At 51.4% G+C, this 22,641-nt stretch overlaps 1 protein-coding gene across 3 annotated transcripts; it reads right to left on the bottom strand.

Annotated features, from left to right (window-relative positions):
- FBXO46 (F-box protein 46) lies at window positions 1–22,579 on the bottom strand. 3 transcript variants are annotated; one of them, XM_055251141.2, is made up of 2 exons: window positions 22,341–22,579; window positions 1–2,947 (listed from the first exon to the last, which is right to left on the bottom strand). In XM_055251141.2, the coding sequence occupies exon 2, from the start codon at window positions 2,867–2,869 to the stop codon at window positions 1,058–1,060; it is 1,812 nt and encodes a 603-aa protein (XP_055107116.1). In that variant the 5' UTR covers window positions 2,870–2,947; window positions 22,341–22,579; the 3' UTR covers window positions 1–1,057. The 3 variants fall into 3 exon arrangements, with proteins under 3 accessions (XP_055107116.1, XP_055107117.1, XP_063476834.1); XM_055251142.2 differs by lacking the exon at window positions 22,341–22,579 and adding an exon at window positions 20,258–20,331; XM_063620764.1 differs by lacking the exon at window positions 22,341–22,579 and adding an exon at window positions 4,437–5,621.
- Window positions 22,580–22,641: the final 62 nt, after the last annotated feature.

The raw sequence follows: 22,641 nt of genomic DNA, 5'->3' as shown, positions 1-22,641 counted from the left end.
GCCTTATAAATATTGATTTTATAGAAAGGACCAATTCAAAATTGGTCAGATGCCACAAGCTAGAAGCTTCCAGAACCACAATGATGGAAAGAAAAAAAAGAAAAAAACAGAGAGAACAAACAAAAATACCCCAGACCAAAATGCCTGAAAAATCAAGGTCCTGGTTGACCAAAGGATTCTTAAAGAAACATGTGGCTGGGATGAGGAGACCCCAATGCCTGAACGAGAGCCCAGAGTGGAAGGAAAAACCACCCAGAAATGCAAATCCGAAGTCCCTGCCCACGGGGCCCCCCCACGCTGTCAAAAGCGAGGCAAAGGGCTTCACAGCTTTATGGGGGTGGGGTTGATGGCAGTAGCTTAAATAATAACGTGAGGAGGGGGATTTTTATACTTCAGCTTTTTTGTTTTCTGCCCTCCTCTTCCTCTATGGGGAAGAGGAGAGACTGGTAGCTTGAGGTTAAGGAGAAAACAGTATTTCCCCCCCCACTTCTTTAATAGGCAAACCATCTAGAAATGGCAGACTGTTATGAAAAAATGCCAGATCCTACCTGTGACCTGACAGCCCCCAATTCCTAGAGAGGTGAGAGCTGTGGTGTGGCAGGTTAGGAGAGGTGCCAACCTTGGGCGATGCAGCCTCTTGGGAAATAACAGCTCCAGCGAGAAAGAATTGGGGCGAGGGAGAGGATGGGGGCCAGAATGGGGGGACCCTTAAGTGGTACCAAAATTAGCTGCCGTCTGCTCCCTGCTGGTGGGTCCTTGGGGTGGAGAGCATGGCAGGGAGGGGATTGGGGCTGAATGGAGAAGAAAGTGAGATGCTGATAAAAAAAAAACACCCTTCTCAGAGGGTCCACGGCCCTGGTTCTGAAGAGTAGAAAATCAACAGGATCAAGCAGAGTGCTTTCCTGGGTCACCCCTGCTGAACCCCAGCGCAGTTCTGGTGAGGGATCAATGGCTGCCTGGAGTAGGGGAATGGGCAGGCGGCCCAGTCCGGACCCTCGGCTCCTGGGGGAGAGGGGAGGGATGAGCGTGGTGGGCTCTCCCCTCCCCTCCCCCGGCTTCACCTCCCCTCCTCCCGGCCGGCCCGGCCCCCGCCCGGCCCATTGCAGGGCAGCACCCAGTTGTTATCGTGGAGGCCCAGGCGGCAGCCGGGCGTCTCGCGGTCGGCTCGGCGGCAGCACATCCAGTAGGAACGTCCGTAAGGCAGGTCATGGTGGTAGGGCTTGGGGTGCCAGCGGCAGAGCGACACATCGCCCTTCTCGTATCTCTTGCGGCACTGTTTGCACGGGTCATCGCGGTAGAGCGGGTCTCGGCTCCAGCGCGAGTCTGTGGCCCGCACGCCAAACGCCTCGATGATGCCCTTGAAGTGGTGGCAGGTGCACTTGAGGGCGGCCAGCGCGCGTGTGGGCAGGAAGCTGAAGATCTTGACCAGCACGTGCTCGGGCAGCAGCAGCATGTACTGTCGCGGCTCCAGCAGCCGCTGAATCTTGAAGCGGATCTCTAGGAAGTCGTGCGACACGTGCCGGTACAGGCGGCACAGGGAGGTGTCCGCCGTGCCCTCGGCATCGTCTGGGCCGGGCACTGTGGCCGTGGAGTCGGCCGGGGGTGGCTCCGGGGGCCCATCCGGCCCGCGGTTCTGGAGAAAGAAGAGCTGGCCCGGAGGCGGCGGCTCCTCCGGGCTGACCGTCAGGCACACAGTCTCCTCCTTCACGTTCTTGGTGCCGTCCTTGCCAAAGAAGATGCACTCATCTACCACGCCCGTCACCACCACGTCCACGTGGAAGCCTGACGCTCCGCAGTCCCGGGCAGGGGGCGGAGGGGGCGCCGGCGGAGTGTCCTCGGGCCTGGCGGGTGCCGGGCTGTCACCCTCGCTGGCCTCATCCGCCCTGGCCAGCAGGAACTCCACGTTGCTGGGGAGGGCATCCCGCGAGGGGCTGATGAGCTGGTATAAGTCACATGTGATCTTGTCCTTGGCTCGAGCCCCAGGACCTGGGCTGCCAGGGTGGGCACAACCAGGCCTGCCCCCACCCCCACTAGGCAGGCCGCTGTCTGGTGCACGGGGCTCCCGGCCGTTAGAGATGCGGAAGGCGATGCGCACCTCCCCAGGGCCTGGCCAGGGCCGCTCTTCCTTGCGGAGGCCCTTGGTGGGAGGGCTGTCCCTCTGCGCTTCAAAGTGGGCCACAGCCTCAGCTACACGGCTGCAGTCCCCACCACCGGACCGCCGTTCAGATCCCACCCCCTTGGCCGGTCCACCTTGCTCGGCGGACACAAAGACTACAGGCGCTGGGGTGGTCGGTCGTGGGTAGCTCTGCAGGGCCAGGGCTGCCCGCTGTTCCACCAGGGCCACCATCTCGGCCACAGAGAGCAGGTCCACGTCCTCACCGGCTGAGGCAGGGCCCTCCTCAGTAGCAGGGGGGCCCTCCCGGCCCCCTGGGTCAGGAGGAGCCTTGGTGGGGTCAAGACAGCGCCTCCGCCGCTTGGCCTTGGAGCTATCGCTGCCCCAGTGTCCCTTGACCTTCATGGAGCTGGCCCGGCTGCCCCCACCACACTGGTGGGCCACAAAGAAGGCCACCTTCTCCTTTGTATTCCCGGGCTTGATGACATACCACGTGTCCAGGAGGACTCGACCCTCATCACCAGCAGCTGCTGCTGAGAGGAGCGGAGCGGGCTGGGAGGCAGGGACCTCTGTGGCCAAGGCGGGTGGTGTGTTCTCTGAGTGGGCAGGCCCATGATCTGGCTCGGCCCCGCCACCAGGCTCAGGGCAGGCTGATGGCTTGAGGGCCGCAGAAGGCGGGCGCGGCTGGTTCTGTGAGTAGGTGCCAAAGGGCCGGGGGCACCATAGCTGGAAGGGCAGGAGGCTTCCACGGTCCATGCTGGGGGATGATGGCAGACAGGCTGGGCTTCACCGCATCTCAGGACCCAGGTGGTGGTGGGAGGCTCCACATGCCACCTGGAGACAGGAAGAGGAGGTTGGGGAGCTAAGGGGACAGCCTTTCTTCCCAGGACCACCCCAACCTCCACCTCTCCTTAGACCAAACCAGACCATCAAGAACTCTATTCCTGGCCGGGCGCGGTGGCTCACACCTGTAATCCCAGCACTTTGGGAGGCTGAGGCGGGCAGATCACGATCATCTGAGGTCAGGAGTTTGAGACTAGCCTGGCCAACATGGTGAAACCCCATCTCTATTAAAAATACAAAAATGTGCTGGGCGTGATGGTCCACGCCTGTAATCCAAGCTACTCAGGAGGCTGAAGCACGAGAATCGCTTGAACCTGGGAGTGGAGGTTGCAGCGAGACGAGATGGCACCAATACACTCCAGCCTGGGTGACAAGAGCGAAACTCCGTCTCAAAATAAAAAAAAAAAAGAACTCTATTCCCACTGCCATGCTCAGGTGAGCAGACAGAGGTTGCAGAGGGGATGAGAGATGCCCTTTTAACTTGCAGAGTGCGACCCTGTCAGCATGCTCCAACCCTATAGATCGTACCTCACTGCCCAACTGCCTTTGCCCACAATCCAGAGGCCTTTAAACTGCCATAACTTTTACACTTAAGTGAAAGGACCACTGACAGACAAGGTCCTTTTTCTATTTGCTCACTCAGTAGCTCGTTCCTGAAAAGACAGAAATTCCCAGCCCCACCCACAGCTATGGCTGCTTAAACCCACAGACAGAGGAACGAAATGGGCTGGGATGGGGAAGAAAATCTGAGGTCAGATTCAGACAAGCACTTAAGAAATCGGCTTTTCTAGGCCAGGCGCGGTGGCTCACGCCTGTAATCCCAGCACTTTGGGAGGCCGAGGCAGACGGATCATGAGGTCACGAGATCAAGACCATCTTGGCTAACACGGTGAAACCCCGTCTCTACTAAAAATAAAAAAAAAAATTAGTCGGGCGCGGTGGCGGGCGCCTGTAATCCCAGCTACTCAGGAGGCTGAGGCAGGAGAATGGCGTGAACCTGGGAAGCGGAGCTTGCAGTGAGCCGAGATAGTGCCACTGCAGTCCGGCCTGGGCAAAAGGGCGAGACTCCGTCTCAAAAAAAAAAAAAAAAAAAAAAGAAATCGGGTTTTCTTTTTTTTCAGGTGGTGGGGCTTAATGAGAATTTATTAAAGCTGTGTGTCCTCAGTCAGAAAAATGCACACTCTTGCAAAGACAGTACAGGTGATTCCCTAAAGCACAGCCATGGGCCCGTGGAGTAAGAGAGCCTAGGAGGAGTTCCAGGCTGCAGGGAGCAATGATGGCACCACTGCACTCCAACCTGGGTGACAGAGTGAGACCCTCTAAAAAACAGAGAACAAAGCCGGGTGTGGTGGCTTGTGCCTGTAATCTTAGCACTTTGGGAGGCTGAGGTGGGCAGATTGCTTGAGTCCAGGAGTTTGAGACCAGCCTGGGCAAAACCCATCTCTATGAAAAAAAATTAGCCAGGTGGGGTAGGGCGCACCTGTAGTCCCAGCTACTTGGGAGGCTGAGGTGGGAGGATCGCTTGAGGAGGTCGAGGCTGCAGTGAGCTGTGATGCTGTGATCATACCACTGCACTCCAGCCTGGGTGACTGAGAGAGAACCCATCTCGGGGGGGGGGGGGGGGGAAGAAAGAAAGAAAAAACGAGGGGGCCTGTTCTAGCCTAGCTTTCTCCTCAAGCTGCACACAGATAAACAGAGGCTCAGAGTGGGGAAGGGTGACATAGCTAAGATTACAGTGGGTCCAGAACAAAAAGAGGCTCTCAACTTGATTTCTGGACTCTTCAATTTAGGGCTCTGTTAATGACTATTTTATTTTGGAATGACTTGATGTGAATGACCTAATCTGGAGGCAATCTTGCGCATAAGTCCGTTATGATCACTTTCACTGCAGTTTGAACCTACTAAGTAACATATGCCTCAATCTTTCTCTGGCTCATCTACCTCCAGACAGCTCAAAACCAAAATGACCCTTTAAACCCTGAAACTTCCACATGCCTACAGGCCAGAGAGGTCAGCAAACTAAGGCCCAGAAGCCAAATCCAGCTCGCTGTCTTTGTAAATAAAGTTTTATTGAAACATGCTCATTTGTTTATGGATGCTTTCAACAGCAGAGCTGAATAGCAGAACAAAGACCACATGGCCTGCAAAGCTTAAAATACCCATTATCTGGCTCTTTATGGAAAAAGTTTGCCAACTCCTGTAGTACAGACTGTCCCTCTAAGTTCAAGCAATTCCAGGCCGGACGCGGTGGCTCACGCCTGTAATCCCAGCACTTTGGGAGGCCGACGCAGGCGGATCATCTGAGGTCAGGAATTCGAGATCAGCCTGGCTAACATGGCAAAACTCTGTCTCTACTAAAAATACAAAAATTAGCCAGGCATGGTGGTGCGCCTGTAGTTCCATCTACTCAGGAGGCTGAGGCAGGAGAATAGCTTGAACCGGGAGGCGGAGGTTGCAGTGAGCTGAGATCTTGCCATTGCACTCCAGCCTGGGCGACAAGAGCTAAACTCCGTCTCAAAAAAAAAAAAAAAAAAAAAAAAAAGGAAAACAAAACAAAATCCAGACAGCCTCCAAGCACTCACAAGTACCAGTAAACACAGAGAATCCCCATGTCAAGAATCTTTATCTCCACTCCATAATCCCCAATCCCACCTGCCCCTCAAATACTTACAGTCCCTGCTGCAATCTCAGCCTCAGTGTTAAAAATATCACTCCACAGCCTCCAAAACCTATAGATGGCTGTTTACCAACCACCAATTCACATACATGTTGAGTATCTCAAATCTGAAAATCCAAAATGCTCCCAAATTCAGAACTTTTTGAGTGCCAAGATGACACTGATAGGATATGCTCATTAGAGCATTTCAGATTTTCAGACTTGGCATACTCAACTGATAAGTGTAATGCAAATACTCAAAATCCGAAGAAATCCAAAATCCGAAACACTTTTGGTCCCAAGATTTTCGGGTAAGGGATACTTGACCTGTATATCCAACTGCCCAGGGAGGCAGGCTAACACAGCAAAAGCCAGTCTCTACAGATGCCATCCTGCTACAACCTGGCCACCCCCTCAAGTCCCCTAATCAGTTCCAACCTTACCCCCAGCATCTCAATGTCCTCCCCCAAATATCGAAAACCTTTCAAACACTACTTTAAACCACCGAACCTAAAAATATCCTCTCCAGCACTGAAGGTCCGAATCTCAGTCAATCTCTCACAGATCCGAACACAGCAATTCCCCAACCTATGTCATAAACAACCACTCTCCCGGAATCCTATACTCCCCCCACAACTCTCCTCCATTATCTCCTAATTCCACTAGAAGCCTCCAACAGCAGACGAACTCTTTGAAAACACAAAAGCTCCCTAACACTTTAAGATGAATCTTAAACCATAAAAATGTTTCACAAAGCCAAAAAAAAAAAAAAAAAAACCAAAGAAACCTCACAAATGTTACAATAGCAGACATGTGCTTACTGCACGCTCGCTGCGAGCTTACTAGGTACTGCGCTAACAATTCCTAATCCTCCTCGGTCCCTAGGAAGCAGGTAGTGTTATTAATGCCTAGTTCCCGATGAGACACAGGTGAAACCTCCCGTCCGGGTTCAGACAGGTAGGAAGTCAAGACGCAAGCCCAGACATTCCAGCTCCAGGACTGGTACTCTTCGGGCTCTTTGCTTCTGTCTCTCCGGGAGCTCCCTAAATCCTATGCCCAACAAACACTCCAAAACACAAAGGGAACCCGATCCCGAAAACACAACGGAACCTTCAGCATTACAAACGAACCCAAACTCCAAGGTGCCCCTTAAGCGCAAGGGAACACCAAAAGTATCCCCTAAACCCACGTTAAAACTTCCCCAAGCCCCAAAACATTTTGCAAATGGAAAAGGAACCCCCAAATCTTGTAACCGCCCCCCCAAATAAACCTTCCAGACCCCTCAGGTGACCCTCGAAACCTATACACGCCCCCAAAGAGCCCTCACCCGCAGCCCCCCCAGGCGGCGGGAGAAGGCTGCAGCCCACACGCATGCGCGCGAAAGGTAAGAGGGCCCGCCCCCTCGCCCCTTCCCTCCCGCCACCGCGCAGGCAGACAAGCAACTAGCTTCCCTCCGCCCCTTTGTTGACAGACGCGCGCGTGACGGTCTCAGCCAATGAGCGGCCGCCATTCGGGGCCGTGCCCATATAAGGCAGGCCTTGGCGAAAGGGCCCAACTTCGAAATAGGGAGGAGTAGGCGAGAGGTGACGGGAGTGGGTGGTGGGGTAGACACAGCCGGATGCAAGGGAGCGTGGAACAACTCCCAACGTCCAGCTAAACGGAACAAGGTCAGGGCAAAGGCCACGACACGCCAGGGGAGGCTTATTACACCACGTTCCCTCGAACAGAAGCCCTGATTGACGCTTGAGACTTAAAGGGCCAGGCAGACCGGGGATTAAGAACACCAAGGCGGAAGGAAGCAGGCGGAGAGATCAGAGTATCCAGCTTTGGTTGGGAACTATGGGGCCGGGCGGGGCCGCTGAAGATCTCCGCGGGGGGAATTGGGCATCGGGATAACCCCACCCTGAAAAATAAATGGACAGAACCCTACGAAGGTTCCCATGGCAACTGAAAACAAGCCTCTAGGCCTGGCATTCAAGGCTCAAGACGTGTAGCCATTCGGAGCTGCCAGTTCAGCCTTTCCAAACAGGCGCCCCAAACCTGCCTCACTTAGTACAAAAGAGCAGCCAGAAAAGTCCTGTTAAAGCACAGTCCTATAAACCTGAACCCGTCCCTATCCTGGTGAGAACCTGCCACGGTTTCCCAGTGCCCTCTGGAAAACACCCAGGTACCCCACCTGTCCAGTCGCATCCCTCCCCATTCCTCCGCCCCGCAGGCAATACCCCAATGCACCCTGGTGGGCACCTGATCTGGCATACATAGAATACTCAGGCCCCATCTGATCCCAGGTAGGAGTGATCGTCTCCACAGTATGGATGAAGAAACTGACGCAGGGCAGGTCTCCTGACCACAAGGTCACACAGAGCTGGAGTGTGAGCTGGGGCAGGGATATGAAGCCAGGGAATCTGATTTCCCAGTCACTGTGCCCTACTGTTTCACTATATATTCCCTGGGGTTTCAGCTCGACCACCCCTCCTCTAGGTAGCTGACACCCCCAATCCTCCTAGGCCAGGTCGGGCTTCACCCAGGGCATCCATGCGGTGGGCTCATTGCTATCTGTTCCTCAAAGTCACCCGGCTCTTGCCTTCCCTCCTCTCTGCATTTGCTGTTCCCACCAACTGCAATACATTCCCCCTCTGCAAGGCTCAATTCCTTACTTCATTCAGGTCTGTGTTCAAATGCAGTTTTAATAGAGAGGCCTTCTCCAACTCCCTTCCTGGAAATCACCCACCTGCCCAGAAGGGACCTCTGGGTTCCCTCTTCCCTGCCTACTCTGGGTCATCATTGTCTGGGGTGGGTCTCTCTCCCCCACTGTGATCCTCCTGTGAAGGCTGGGGCAGGAAGGGGAGAAGGGCCTGAGACAGGATCTTCTAACTCCCCCCACACTGAGCCCAGCATAAGGCCCTACACTAGGTCAGCCTTCAGCAGCTACTCCATGAAAATCTATTCATTGTAAAACATTGTGAACCAAAAATATGGAAAATCAAAAGACTGCAAAAAACTGGCTGGGAAAACAGGAACCAAGAGACAAGTAGAGGAGTAACATTACCCCTTAAAAAAAAAAAAAAAGAAACTTGGCCAGGCACGGTGGCTCACATCTGTAATCCCAGCACTTTGGGAGGCAGAGGGGGGAAGATCCCTTGAGCTCAGGAGTCTGTGACCAGCCTGGGCAACACGGTGAAACCCCATTGCTACAAAAAATACACAAATTAGCAGGGTGTGGTGGCGAGTGCCTGTAGTCCCAGGTAGGAGGCTGAGGTGGGAGGATTGCTTGAGCCCAGGAGGTAGAGGCTGCAGTGAGCTGAGATCGGGCCACTGCACTCCACTCTGGGTGACAGCATGAGACTGTCTTAAATTAAAAATAAATTAATTAAATAAATAAAAAACAAATAAACTGACAAAAGCAATGGATGATGACAAAACAAAATGACCCATTATTTACTTCTCTACATGAGTCCCTAGGGCTGGGCGAGGGAGGTGGAAGTGACCCATTATACACAAAAGTTCTCAATATACATGATCCAAATACTATGGCCTCCAAATAATAAAGCAAAAAACGACCATCTCTACACATGACAGCCATAAACTTATAAAATGACAAGGGAAAGTTTGTTAAATCCACAATTGATATGGGAAAACTTAACATATTTCTAAGAAAAGACTGCTTGGGAAAATTAGTAAGGACCTGAACCACGCAATCTACACCCTTGGCTGAACGCCCCCAACAATTAAATATTCCACATCTTTACATCCCTAGCATACATACATGGTGCATTTGCAAAAGCTTGTCTCTGACATTCACTGTGGTCCTGCATGCTGGCCATTGTTGGGCGCTGGAACACACAGGTGACACTGAGCTCCCCAGGAATGGCTCATGGGAAAGGGGTCAGACATCCAAATAAACAGTCAGAACCAACATGAATATATTAGAAAATGATAATCACAACAGCAGTCAATACTCGAGCACTCTACAAATATGAACATGTTCTATCTCCTATTTTTAATTTCGTGTTGAAGATAAGGAAACTGAGGCAGAGAATGGCTAAGTAATTGCCCTCATTTACAGCTTCGTGGCAGAACTCTGTTTTTGTGAGTGTGTGTGTTGTTTTTTGTTGTTTTCTGAGATGGTCTGTCACCCAGGCTGGAGTGCAATCTCACCTCACCGTGGCCTCAATCTTCTGGGCTCAAGTGATCCTCCCATCTCAGCTGCCTTCTTTTTTTGTTTTTTTTTTGAGACGGAGTCTTGCTCTGTTGCCCAGGCTGGAGTACAATGGTGCGATCTTGGCTCACTGCAATCACTGCAACCTCTGCCTCCCGGTTCAAGCGATTTGCTTGCCTAAGCCTCCCAAGTAGCTGGGACTACAGGTGCGCGCCACCATGTCCAGCTAATTTTTTTTGTTGTTTTTTTTGTTTTTTTTTTGAGACGGAGTCTTTCTCTGTCCCCCAGGCTGGAGTGCAGTGGCGCAATCTCGGCTCACTGCAAGCTCCGCCTCCCAGGTTCACGCCATTCTCCTGCCTCAGCCTCCCGAGTAGCTGGGACTACAGGCGCCCGCCAACACGCCCGGCTAATTTTTTGTATTTTTAGTAGAGACGGGGTTTCACCGTGTTAGCCAGGATAGTCTCGATCTCCTGACCTCGTGATCCGCCCGCCTCGGCCTCCCAAAGTGCTGGGATTACAGGCTTGAGCCACCGCGCCCGGCCGAATTTTTTTATTTTTAGTAGAGATGGGGTTTTGCCATGTTGGCCAGACTGGTCTCGAACTGACCTCAGGTGATCCACCCCACCTTGGCCTCCCAAAGTGTTGAGATTACAGGCGTGAGCCAATGCACCTGGCCTAATATTTGTATTTTTAGTAGAGACAGGGTTTCACCATGTTGATCAGGCTGGTATTGAACTCCTTACCTCAAGTGACCCACCTGCCTCAGCCTCCCAAAGTGCTAGGATTACAGGTGTGAGCCACTGCGCCCAGCCTTTTGAGGAGCTGAAACCACAGGTGTATACCACCACCCCCAGCTAATTTTTACATTTTTTTGTACAGATGAGGTCTCACTATGTTGCCTAGGCCAGTCTTGAACTCTTGAGCTCAAGCAGTCCTCCACCTTGGCCTCCCCAAGTGCTGGGACTACAGGCAGGAGCAACCACACTAAGTCAGAACTTAAAATCAAAGATCAGCTGACTCCAGAGCTCAAGGTCTGAACTACAACATAAACATCATCCTGGCTGGGCACGGTAGCTCACGCCTGTAATGTGGTGGCAGGCTCCTGTAATCCCAGCTACTCAGGAGCTTGAGGCAGGAGAATCGGAGAATTGCTTGAACCCAGGAGGCGTGGCTCCAATGAGCCAAGATTGCACCACTGCACTCCAGCCTGGGTGACAGAGCAAGACTCTCAGAAAAAAAAAAAAAAAAAGAAGTGAAGGGGGGAGAAAAACAACAGAATAAACCAAACAAATAGGGAAAAATAGGCCAGGTGTGGTGGCTCACGCCTGTAATCCCAGCACTTTGGGAAGCCGAGGCAGACAGATCGCTTAAGCCAATGAATTTGAGACCAGCCTGGGCAACATGGCAAAACCCTGTCTCTACTAAAAATACAAAAATTAGCCAGCATGTGCCTGCAGTCACAGCTACTCAGGAGGCTGAAGTGGGAGGATCGCTTGAGCCCAGAAGTGGAGGGTGCAGTGAGCTGAGATTGTGCCACTGCACTCCAGCCTGGGTGACAAAGCGAGACCCTGGCTCAAAAACACCAAAACAGAAATAATGATAAATGGTAAAGTGTAGATGTCTGACCCCACCCCACTTCCCCATCCCCACCCCTAGTCAGATGACCCTGCTCCCCATCACAGGGCCAGGGTCACACCCAGCACAAGGCACTTGCCCAGTTACATGGGAATTGGTGGCAGGACACCAGGGTTTCATTCCTGGTCCTGTTCCTTTTTTTTTTTTTGACAGGGTTTCGCTCTGTCACCCAGGCTGGAGTGCAGTGGCACAATCTTGGCTCACTCGAACCTCTGCCTCGTGGGTTCACGAAATTCTCCTGCCTCAGCCTCCCAAGTAGCTGGGACTACAGGCGCCCGCCACCACACCTGGCTAATTTTTTATATTTTTAGTAGAGATGGAGTTTCACCATGTTAGCCAGGATGGTCTCGGTCTCCTGACCTCATGATCCGCCCAAAGTGCTGGGATTATAGGCCTGAGCCATCACGTCCGCCACCCCCACCTTTTTTTTCTTTTTTTGAGATGGAGTCGTGCTGTTGCCCAAGCTGGAGTGCAGTAACACGATCTCGTCTCACTGTAACCTCCACCTCCCCTGCCTCAGCCTCCTGAGTAGCTGGGATTATAGGCACCTGCCACCATGCCCGGCTAATTTTTGTATTTTTAGTAGTAGAGACAGGATTTCACCATGTTGGCCAGGCTGGTCTTGAATTCCTGATCTCAGATGATCCACCCACTTCCCATAGTGCTGGGATTACAGGCATGATGCACTGCGCCCGGTCCCTGTTCCTTCTATGCCCTACCCTGCTGCTCCTTTGTCCAGAATCCTGACTCATCCATATCTTACCCGTGGCTTTTTGGCCTTAGAGTCCACTGGGTCCCCTCCCTTTTAAGTTTTCCTTTCTGACTAATGCTCCCTGAAGGTAGGAATCATCCAAGCCCTGAGATCCTGGAAGCAGACAGGAACCAGACAGGGCCTACTGGATCCCAGCTTTCCCACTTCTGGCAGTATGATCTCAGGTAGGTTTTTCAGCCCCATGTGCCTCAGTTTCCCCCACTGTAAAATGGCAATAATGACAGCACCCACCCATGGGCTGGCTGACCATCCGCTGAAACAAACCCAGCAGAGCACCTGGTACCAGTTTGGCACTGAGGAGTAGCTCACGCCTGTAATCCCAGCACTTTGGGAGGCCGAGGCGGGTGGATCACAAGGTCAGGAGATCAAGACCATCCTGGCTAACATAGTGAAACCCCGTTTCTACTAAAAATACAAAAAATTAGCTGGGTGTGGTGGCGGGCGCCTGTAGTCCCAGCTACTCAGGAGGCTAAGGCAGGAGAATGGCGTGAACCCGGGAGGCGGAGCTTGCAGTGAGCCGAGATTGCACCACTGCACTCCAGCCTGGGCAACAGAGGTGGGCCCTGTCTCTAAGTAAATAAATGAATCAAACACTTGTGGATTACTTAAGGAATGAACGCTAATTTTCCAGAGGAGGAAACTAACGTCCAACGGGATCAAGTGACTTACCCTAGGTCACACAGCTGATGAGAGAAGAAGCCAGGACTCAAAGTTGGGCACTCTGGCTTTTTCATTTTATTTTTGTTTTGTTTTTTGTTTGAGGTGATCTCACGCTGTCACCCAGGCTGGAGTGCAGTGGTGCTGTCAGAGCTCAATATAGCTTCAACCTCCTTGGCCGCCAAGCCCAACTAATTCTTCTTTTTTTTTTTAGACGCAGTCTCACTCTGTCACCCAGGCTAGAGTGCAGTGGCACGATCTCAGCTCACTGCAACCTCTGCCTCCCAGGTTCAAGCAATTCTTCTGCTTCAGCCTCCCGAGTAGCTGGGACTACAGGCGTGCGCCACCATGCCCAGCTAATTTTTGTATTTTTAGTAGAGACAGGGTTTCACCACGTTGGCCAGGCTGGTCTCGAACTCCTGATCTCAGGAGTTCAGAAAAAAAAAAGAAAACGTGTGCTTTTAGGAGTAAGACAGCTTTACCATAGCAGTTAGAAATACATCATTAAACGTGGTAAAAAAATACAATTTTTTCGTTTCCTAGTACATGTCACAGGTTTTGAAATAAAGATGGTAAAAATACCATTTTGTATGAGTAAGCTTCAGACAAGCACAGGCTGAAAACAAATTTAAGGTTTTAAGAAAAGGCAAAATAACTTGGAAAGCAGATAAATGCTCTAAGACAAATAAATGAAGGCAACGGAAAACAAAAAAGTGTCAGATCACCCCAGGGTGGCCAGATGTGACACATAGGATTGGGGACAAGTGAGAGATTGGCAACTTTTCCCCAAACCAATAGGTTTTCAGATAATTCAATGAGGGCTGGAGACAGAATGTTAAAAAATCCATGAAAGCAGTGACAAGCAGGCCAAGCTGGCATAAGGGGCTGAAAATGAATCGGGAATAGAGAAACCCAAACTTGAAAATGAGCACAAATGCCCGCATACTTGCAGAACTGCCCTACCATGATGACAACAGCGAGTTCCCCAATGGCAGGGTCGAGTCTGCACCCAATACAGGCGCTGGCGCATGGTAAATGCTCTATTAACACTTGTGGGCTGGGCTTTGTGGCTCATGCCTGTAATCCCAGCACTTTGGAAGGCTGAAGTGGGAGGATCACTTGAGTCCAGGAGTTTGAGACCAGCCTGGGCAATAATAGCAAGACCCTGTCTCTACAAAAAAAAATTTCTTTTTTTTTTTTGTTCGAGACAGAGGCTTGCTCGTTACCCAGGCTGGGGTGCAGTGGTGCAATCTCAGCTCACTGCAACCTTCGCCTCCCGGGGTTCAAGTGATTCTTGTGCCTCAGCCTCCTGAGTAGCTGAGACTAGAAGCGCACGCCACCATGCCTGGCTAATTTGTATTTTTAGTAGAGATGGGGTTTCACCGTGTGGGCCAGGCTGGTCACAAGCTCCTGACCTCGTAGGCCTCCCAAAGTGCTGGGATTACAGGCATGAGGCCACTGAGCCCCATCAACAACAAAAAAATTTTTTTAATTAGCTGGGCATGGTGGCAAGCACCTGCAATCCCAGATACTCTGGAGGCTGAGGCAGGAGGATCACTTGAGGCCAGAAGGTTGAGGCTGCAGTAAGCTGTGATTGCACCACTGTACTCCAGCCTGGGCAACAGAGACAGGCCTTGTCTCTAAATAAATAAATAGGATGGGCTCGGTGGCTCAACCCTGTAATTCTAGCGCTTTGGAAGGCTGAAGTGGGTAGATCACTTGAGCTCAGGAGATCGAGACCAGCCTTGGCAGCATGTATTTTTCATCTCTACAAAAATTACAAAAATTAGCCAGGTGTGGTGGCATGTCCCTGTAGTCCCAGCTATTTTGGAGGCTGAGGTGAGAGGATGGCTTAAGCTCAGGGGGTAGAAGTCACAGTGAGCCAAGACAGTGCCACTGCATTCCAGCCCGGGCAACAGAGCCAGACCCTGTCTCAAAAAATAAATGAACAAATAAATAAATAACTAAAACACTTGTAGGCCAGGTGCGGTGGCTCACGCCTGCAATCCCAGCAGTCTGGGCAGGTCGACAGCTTGAGTCTCGTTGTTCAGGACCAGCCTAGGCAACATGGCAAAACCCTGTCTCTACAAAAAATTTTTAAAAAACTCACCGGGCATGGTGGTGTGCGCCTGCAGTCCCAGCTACTTGGAAAGCTGAGGTGGGAGGATGGCTTGAGCCCGGGAGGTAGAGGTTGCAGTGAGCCTCTGTCGAGCAAGCCTCTGTCTCGAACAAAAAAAAAAAAAAAAGAAATTTTTTTTTTGTAGAGACAGGGTCTTGCTATTATTGCCCAGGCTGGTCTCAAACTCCTGGACTCAAGTGATCCTCCCACTTCAGCCTTCCAAAGTGCTGGGATTACAGGCATGAGCCACAAAGCCCAGCCCACAAGTGTATCTCTACAAAAAAGATACAAAAATTAGCTGTGTGTAGTGGCATGCAACTGTAGTCCCAGCTACTCAGGAGGCTGAGGTGAGAGGATCACTTGAGCCTGGGAAGTTGAGGCTGCAGTGAGCTGAGATCGCACCACCGCACTCCAGCCTGGGAGGCAGAGCAAGACTCCGTCTAAAAAAAAAAAAAAAAAAAAAAGGCCAGGCATGGTGGCTCACACCTGTAATTCTAGCACTTTGGAAGGTTGAGGCGGGTGGATCACTTGAGGCCAGGAGTTTGGCACCAGCCTGGCCAACACGACGAAATCTCGTCTCTACTAAAAATATAAAAATTAGCGGGGCATAGAGGTGTACACCTGTAATCCCAGCTACTTGGGAGGCTGAGGCAGGAGAATTGCTTGAACCCAAGAGGCAGAGGTTGCAATGAGCCAAGATCATGCCACTGTACTCCAGCCTGGGCAACAAAACGAGACTGTCTAAAAAAAAAAATTGTTTGTAGAGATGAATTTTCCCTGTGTTGCCCAGGCTGGTCCCAAACTCCTGAGTTCCACTGATCCTGCCACCCTGTTAATCCCAGCCTCCCACCTTGGCCTCCCAAAGTGCTAAGATTATAAGCATGAGCCACTTTGCCCAGCCTCAGTACCTTTTCTTGAAAGAATAAAAATCATAGAACGATCGCACACTTATTGAAAGCATAACACACCCCAGGCATTTTATATATGCCACCTCATCAGTCACCACGTCATCTCCTTACGAGAAGCTCAGAGTTTAAATGTGGTCCCATTTTTACATGAGAATACTGAGGCTGGCTGGGCACTGGGGCTCATGCCTGTAACCCCAGCACTTTGGGAGGCCAAAGCGGGTGGATCACTTGAGGTCAGGAGTTCAAGATCAGCCTGGGCAACGTGGTGAAACGCTGACTCTACAAAAATTAGGCAGGTGTGGTGACACACACTTGTAGTCCCAGCTACTCAGGAGGCTGAGGTGGGAGGATCCCTTGATCCTGGGAGGTGGAAGTTGCAGTGAGCCAAGATGACGCCCCTGCATGCCAGCCAGGGCAACAAAGTGAGACCCTGGTTCAAAACAAAAAAAAAAGGAAAAAAAAAGAGGTTGGAGCAGTGGCTCACGCCTGTAATCCCAACACTTTTGGAAGTCGAGGAGGGTGGATCACCTGAGGTCAGGAGTTCGAGACCAGTCTGGCCAAGATAGTGAAACTTCATCTCTACTAAAAATACAAAAATTAGCTGGGTGTGGTGACACAAGCCTGTAATCTCAGCTATGCAGGAGGCTGAGGCAGAAGACATCATTTGAACCCGGGAGGCGGAGATTGCAGTGAGCCGAGATCACACCACTGCCCTCCAGCCTGGACAAGAGTGAGACTCTGTCTCAAAAAAAAAAGGGGGGGAAAGAAAACTGAGGCCCAGAGTGGGAATGCAGCTTGGCCAAGGACACACAGCAACAGAAGCAGGGTTTTGACCCTGGACCTCTCTGAAGCCAATATTTTCAACCGTAAGCTTATTATCACAGCCAATGAATTAAGCCCTGAAAGCTCACAATAAATAAACCAAACTGTTTCAAGGTGAATTTATAGAGTTGTCAAACTGCCCAGTGAGGCCTTAATAACCCAAAAGTTAAATGAACAAAAGCAAACTAACAACAACAGGAAAAACCTAGTTAGAAATATTTTCTCTTCACTGAAACACCTGGAGTAAGGCCAGACTGGGTATTTGGCGGGGACAGGAATGGGAATGGGGACACATTGAGTTTCTTTGTTCTTTTTATTTTTGAGACAGTCTTACTCTGTCGCCCAGCCTGGAGTGCAGTGGCACAATCTTGGCTCACTGCAACCTCCACCTCCTGGGTTCAGGAGATTCTCCTGCCTCAGCCTCCTGAGTAGGTGGGACTACAGGCGCCTGCCACCACGCCCAGCTAATAGAGATGGGGTTTTGCCATGTTGGCCAGGCTGGTCTTGATCAAACTCTTGGCCTCGGGCAATCTGCCCGCGACGGCCTCCCAAAGTGTTGGGATTACAGGCATGAGCCACCATGCCCAGCCCACAGATTGAGCTTGTAAGCACCCTTTCCACAAGTCATAATTGGATTTAGGAGCCCAGAGGTGGAGGGCAGGGACATGGTGACAACATGAGAGAGAAAGGAGACAGCCTGACATCTTCCCTCTCGGTTCCTCTCTACTGCCTTCTCTTTCCCACTGACATTCAAAAACAACAACTCACACGTACTGAGCCCTTCCATTAAGTATTGGAGTAAGGGCTCACAAAGTAAGTTCCACTACACTGCATTATCTTCCCAAAACTTCTCACCTTCCTAGGGTTACTGATCCCATTTTATAGGTGAGAAGAACCCAAAAGAAACTTTGCCCAGGGCCAGGCGTGGTGGCTCATGCCTGCAATCCCAACACTTTTGGAGGTTGAAGCAGGAAGACCCTTTAAGCCTAGGAATTTGAGACCAGCCTGGGCAACAAAGTAAGACCCGCATCTCTACAAAAATAAAAATAAAAAAAATTAGCCGTGTGTAATAAAAAATTAGTCCCAGCTACTTGGGAGGCTGAGGTGGGAGGATCACCTGAGCCCAGGAGATTGAGGCTGCAGTGAGTCATGATTGCGCCACTGCATTCCGGCCTGTCTGGGCAACAGAGCAAGACCCTGTCTTTAAAAAAATAAAAAGGCCGGGCGCGGTGGCTCATGCCTGTCATCCCAGCACTTTGGGATGCTAGGGCGGGCAGATCACCTGAGGTCGGGAGTTCGAGACCAGCCTGTCCAACATGGAGAAACCCTGTCTCTACTAAAAACACAAAATTAACTGGACGTGGTGGCACATGCCTGCAATCTCAGCTACTCAGGAGGCTGAGCGAGAGAATTGTTTGAACCCGGGAGGCGGAGGTTGCAGTGAGCCGAGATTGCACCATTGCACTCCACCTGGGCAACAAGAGCGAAACTCCGCCTCAAAAAAAAAAGAACAAAACAAAAAAACCATAAAAATAAAAATAAAAATAGGGCCAGGTGCAGTGGCTCATGCCTGTTAATCCCAGCACTTTGGGAGGCCAAGGCGGGTGGATCACCTGAGGCCGGGAGTTCAAGATCAGCCTGACCAACATGCAGAAACCCTGTCTCTATTAAAACTACAAAAATTAGCCAGGGCGTGGTGGCACATGCCTGTAATCCCAACTACTCAGGAGGCTGAGGCAGGAGAATCGCTTGAACCTGGGAGGCGGAGGTTGCAGTGAGCCGAGATAGTGCCATTGCACTCCAGCCTGGGCAACAAGAGTGAAACTCTGTCTCAAAAAAAAAAAAAAATACTTAAAATTAAAAAAATAAAAATAGGCCAGACACTTGGCTCATGCCTATAATCCTAGCGCTCTGGGAGGCCGGGGCCAGTGGATCGCTTGAGGTCAGGAGTTCGAGACCAGCCTGGCCAACTGGTGAAGCCCCATCTCTACTAAAAATGCAAAAATTAGCCAGGCATAGTGGCATAAGCCTGTAATCCCAGCTACTCAGGAGACTGAGGCAGGAGAATTGCTTGAATCCGGGAGGCAGAGGCTACAGTGAGCCATACCACTGCACTCCAGCCTGGGTGACAGAGGGAGACTGTCTCTAAATAAATAAATAAATAAAAATAAAAGACTTGCCTAAGGTCATATAGCAAGTAAATGGCAGAACTAATATTCTAGACTGCTTTGTTCTCTGTCTCTACTCATCACATTGTATATTTCAGTATGGAGAGGGGACTAAATTATAGTGCTGAAAGCACAGATTCTGAGCTAGACTGCCAAGATCGGAATCCTGAGTCTAGCAATTAATGCTGGATAGCCTTGGGAAAGTTGCTTAATTTCTCTGTACTTCTGCTTCCTTTCTGTAAAATGGAGAAAATAACAGCACCTACCCCTCAGGGGTGTTATCAGAATTAAATGAGTTAATGTGTACAAACAGCTAAGGACAAGGGCCAGGCATTTTGTAAAACAATAAGCATTAGCTGTGATCCACAGTGGGGAGCCCCTACATGCTTCTGAGCTGGGGTGTGTGCCCAGATCAGTGTCAGCTTTTGAGAAAACGCCTCTGGGACTGGACTGGAAAGGAGGAAATCCATTAGCACCTGTAACCCAGTCACATTCCGGGGGCGGAGAACTTCCCACCAACAGCTCTGAGGCTGAAACTTCACAGCCCAGCTCTCCCACTAATAGTAACGATTTTAATGACTCCCTTTAACCCTGTTCTCAGAGGCATGCTTGCTGTTCCCATACTACAGATAAGGGCACTGAAGCTCACAGATTTGTCCATGGCACAAAGGGGTGGGAGAATAGGGGATGTGAATGCTGTACTTCTCATAGGGATAAACCATTACACTCTTCTTAATTCCACTGGGGAAGTGAGGGTGCGAAAGCCTGTCTCGATGGCCCTTTCTGGCCATATTATCCTACAATTCTGTGCCTGTCCAGCTTACCGGGAGTCTCTGGCGGGACTAGGGAAATTATCACTACATCCAGACCCCTAATTTCACGCTCCTTACCCCACCCTCAGTCCTGGAGCCTAAACCCACACTCTATCCTACCACTGATTTCTCCCTCCCACCTCCTCAACTTGCCTTCCTGCCCCCAATCCGATCCAGAGGCCCCAACCCATTGCGTCCACCGTTCGCCTGTCCGTTGGAGCTTCCAGACCCCCTCACTCATCCTAACCCTGATCCTCATACCCTCGCCGCAGGTTAACCCCCCATCGAAATCGACCCCTTCAGGGCCTCTACCTGGATGTCCAGCCCCGTCTCCAACTCGGGGCCCACTTCCCCAGCTCTGAGCCCCTTTACAACCAATTCCAAAGCTCCAATCCCACCCCACCTCCAAGACCCCTCCCCAAGCCACCATTCTTCTACTACTACCTCCGGCTCCCATTCCTCCCAATCCTCTCCCCCAGGCAATCTCCCCTCACCCAGCCCCTTCTTTCGCCCCTGCCTCTTCCCCCTCGTCACCCGGTCCCGAACCCCCGTCCCGACTCTCCAGCGCCCCCGGCCCGCGCCTGGGCTCTCACCATCGCCGCGCGCTGCATCTCCCTCCGCTACGCGGGTTTCCCCCACTCGCTCCTCTCCAGCCTCCCCTTCCGGGTTCTCGTCCCGAAGCCCGCTGGGAATTGAAGTCCGGGCAGCCACGGACTACATCCCCCAGAAGGCAGCACGGTCAAGCTTGGAGGTGGGGTGGGAAGCAAATTAGGCGGGCGGAGGAAAAGAACGACTCGAACTCCCGGGAGACAAAGCCGGGGAGGACTTGGCAACGCAAGCGCAGGGCGCTTCCCCGCGGGGCGCGCTGGGAGATGGAGTGTAGCCAGGAGGGCTCCATTTTTGCCCGAGGCCCTTGGGAAGGGAATTGAGAATATTGCAATAGGGTGTTGGTGAGGGGTGGAGAGTTGGGAAAGAGCAAATTTATTGATTCATTTGTGCCGATCAACACAATAGCTAACAGCTCCTTGTACTTTTCCAAACTCCTTCCCATCCATCCCCTTCCATCCTTTTTTTTTTTTTTTTTTTTTTTTTTGAGACGGAGTCTTGCTCTGTCACCCAGGCTGGAGTGCAGTGGTGCAATCTCAGCTCACTGCAACCTCCGCCTCCTGGGTTCAAGCGATTCTCCTGCCTGAGCCTCCTGAGTAGCTGGGATTACAGGAGCCCGCCACCACGCCCGGCTAGTTTTTGTATTTTTAGTAAAAAAGAGTTTCACCATGTTGGTCAGGCTGGTCTTGAACTCCTGACCTCGTGATCCACCCGCCTCGGCCTCCCAAAGTGTTGGGATTACAGGTGTGAGCCACCGCGCCCAGCCCGTCCCCTCCCTTCTTACCTCCTGATTTACAAATGAGAAAATTAAGCCTTAGGAGGAAGGAAAGTCTCATACATTAGGAGTTAGTCCACATCATAGAATAGCAGCTCCACATCGCTCGAGCCCAGGAGTTCGAGGCAGTGAGCTAGTGTTACACCACCGCCCTCCATGCAGTTCAGCCTGGGCGACAGAATGAGACCCTGCTGTCTCTTAAAAAAAAAGGCCGGGCGCGGTGGCTCACACCTGTAGTCACAGCACTTTGGGAGGCCGAGGCGGGGCTGATCACAAGGTCAGGAGATCAAGACCATCCTGGCTAACACACTGAAACCCCATCTCTACTAAAAATACAAAAAATTAGCCGGGCTTGGTGGCAGGTGCCTGTAGTCCCAGCTACTCGGGAGTCTGAGGCAAGAGAATGGCGTGAACCCAGGAGGTGGAGCTTGCAGTGAGCCGAGATCGCTCCACTGCACTCCAGCCTGGGAGACAGAGCGAGATTCCGTCTCAAAAAAAAAAAAAAGAAGAAGCTCCACGAGGGCAGAGATCTTTGTGTACCTTGTTCAAGCACCTAGAACAGCGTAAACATGTGTTCAGTAAATATTTATTGCATCGGAACTATATGCCAGACACCCTGCAGACAACCCTAGTAAGAATTACAATCCCAAATTTATAAGGCAGAAAGAGATTAAGCCTCTTGTCGCTGGCAACACAGCCAAGAAAACGATTTGAACTGAAATGTATTGGATTTCAGGGCTTCTACTCTTGACTAGGTCGTTAGATCACCTCCCCTTAAGACATATTTTCCAGGCTGGGTGCGGTGGCTCATGCTTATAATCTCAGACGGGAGACTGGCTTTAGTCCAGGAGTTTAAGACCAAACTGGGCAACAAAGTGAGACCCTCGTCTCTACAAAAAAAAAAAAAAAAAAGAAAAGAAAAAACAGCTCAAATCTTTTATTCTTTTTCTTTTTCTTTTTTTTTTTTTTTTTGAGACAGAGTCTTGCTCTGTCGCCCAGGCTAGAGTGCAGTGGCGATACCAGCTCATTCAACTTCCACCTCCCGGGTTCAAGTGATTCTCTTGCCTCAGCCTCTGGAGTAGTTGGGACTACAGGCGCGCCCCGCCACGCCCGGCTAATTTTTGTATTTTTAGCAGAGACGGGGTTTCACCATTGTTGGCCAGGCTGGTCTGGAACTCCTGACCTCAAGTGATCCGCCCGCCTCGTCCTCCCACGAAGGCCCAATTCAAATGGCCCTCCTCTTTGAATCCTTTCCTAACATATTGTTCTCTGCATTAACCGAGTTCCCGTCTCACCAGATTCTCATGGTCTCGGAGGTTCTCATGGTCTTCTCAATTGCACTGGGAAGACAGTGGCTAAGTTCCCACCATCCAGCCTGGTGCTTCGCACACAGGAGGCCCTCATGAATCACGAACTGAAGGGAAAAGGTGGAAATGGGACACCATAGGGCCAGAAGGGACACAGGCGAGCTCTCTCTCTCTTCCTGAGAGTTGGCAGTTGGGGAAACCCAGCCTACTTGGGATGCAACGGCCCTGGACCACGGGGGTGGTGCAGGGGCGTGACCGCTTAAAAAGGCGGGTGGCTGTGCCGGCGCTG

The sequence above is a fragment of the Symphalangus syndactylus genome, chromosome 17 (genome assembly GCF_028878055.3).
Source record: "Symphalangus syndactylus isolate Jambi chromosome 17, NHGRI_mSymSyn1-v2.1_pri, whole genome shotgun sequence".
In the NCBI taxonomy this organism is placed as follows: Eukaryota; Metazoa; Chordata; class Mammalia; order Primates; family Hylobatidae; genus Symphalangus; species Symphalangus syndactylus.
Note: the sequence above shows the minus strand (reverse complement) of the source record. Positions and strands in the feature narration are given on the sequence as shown.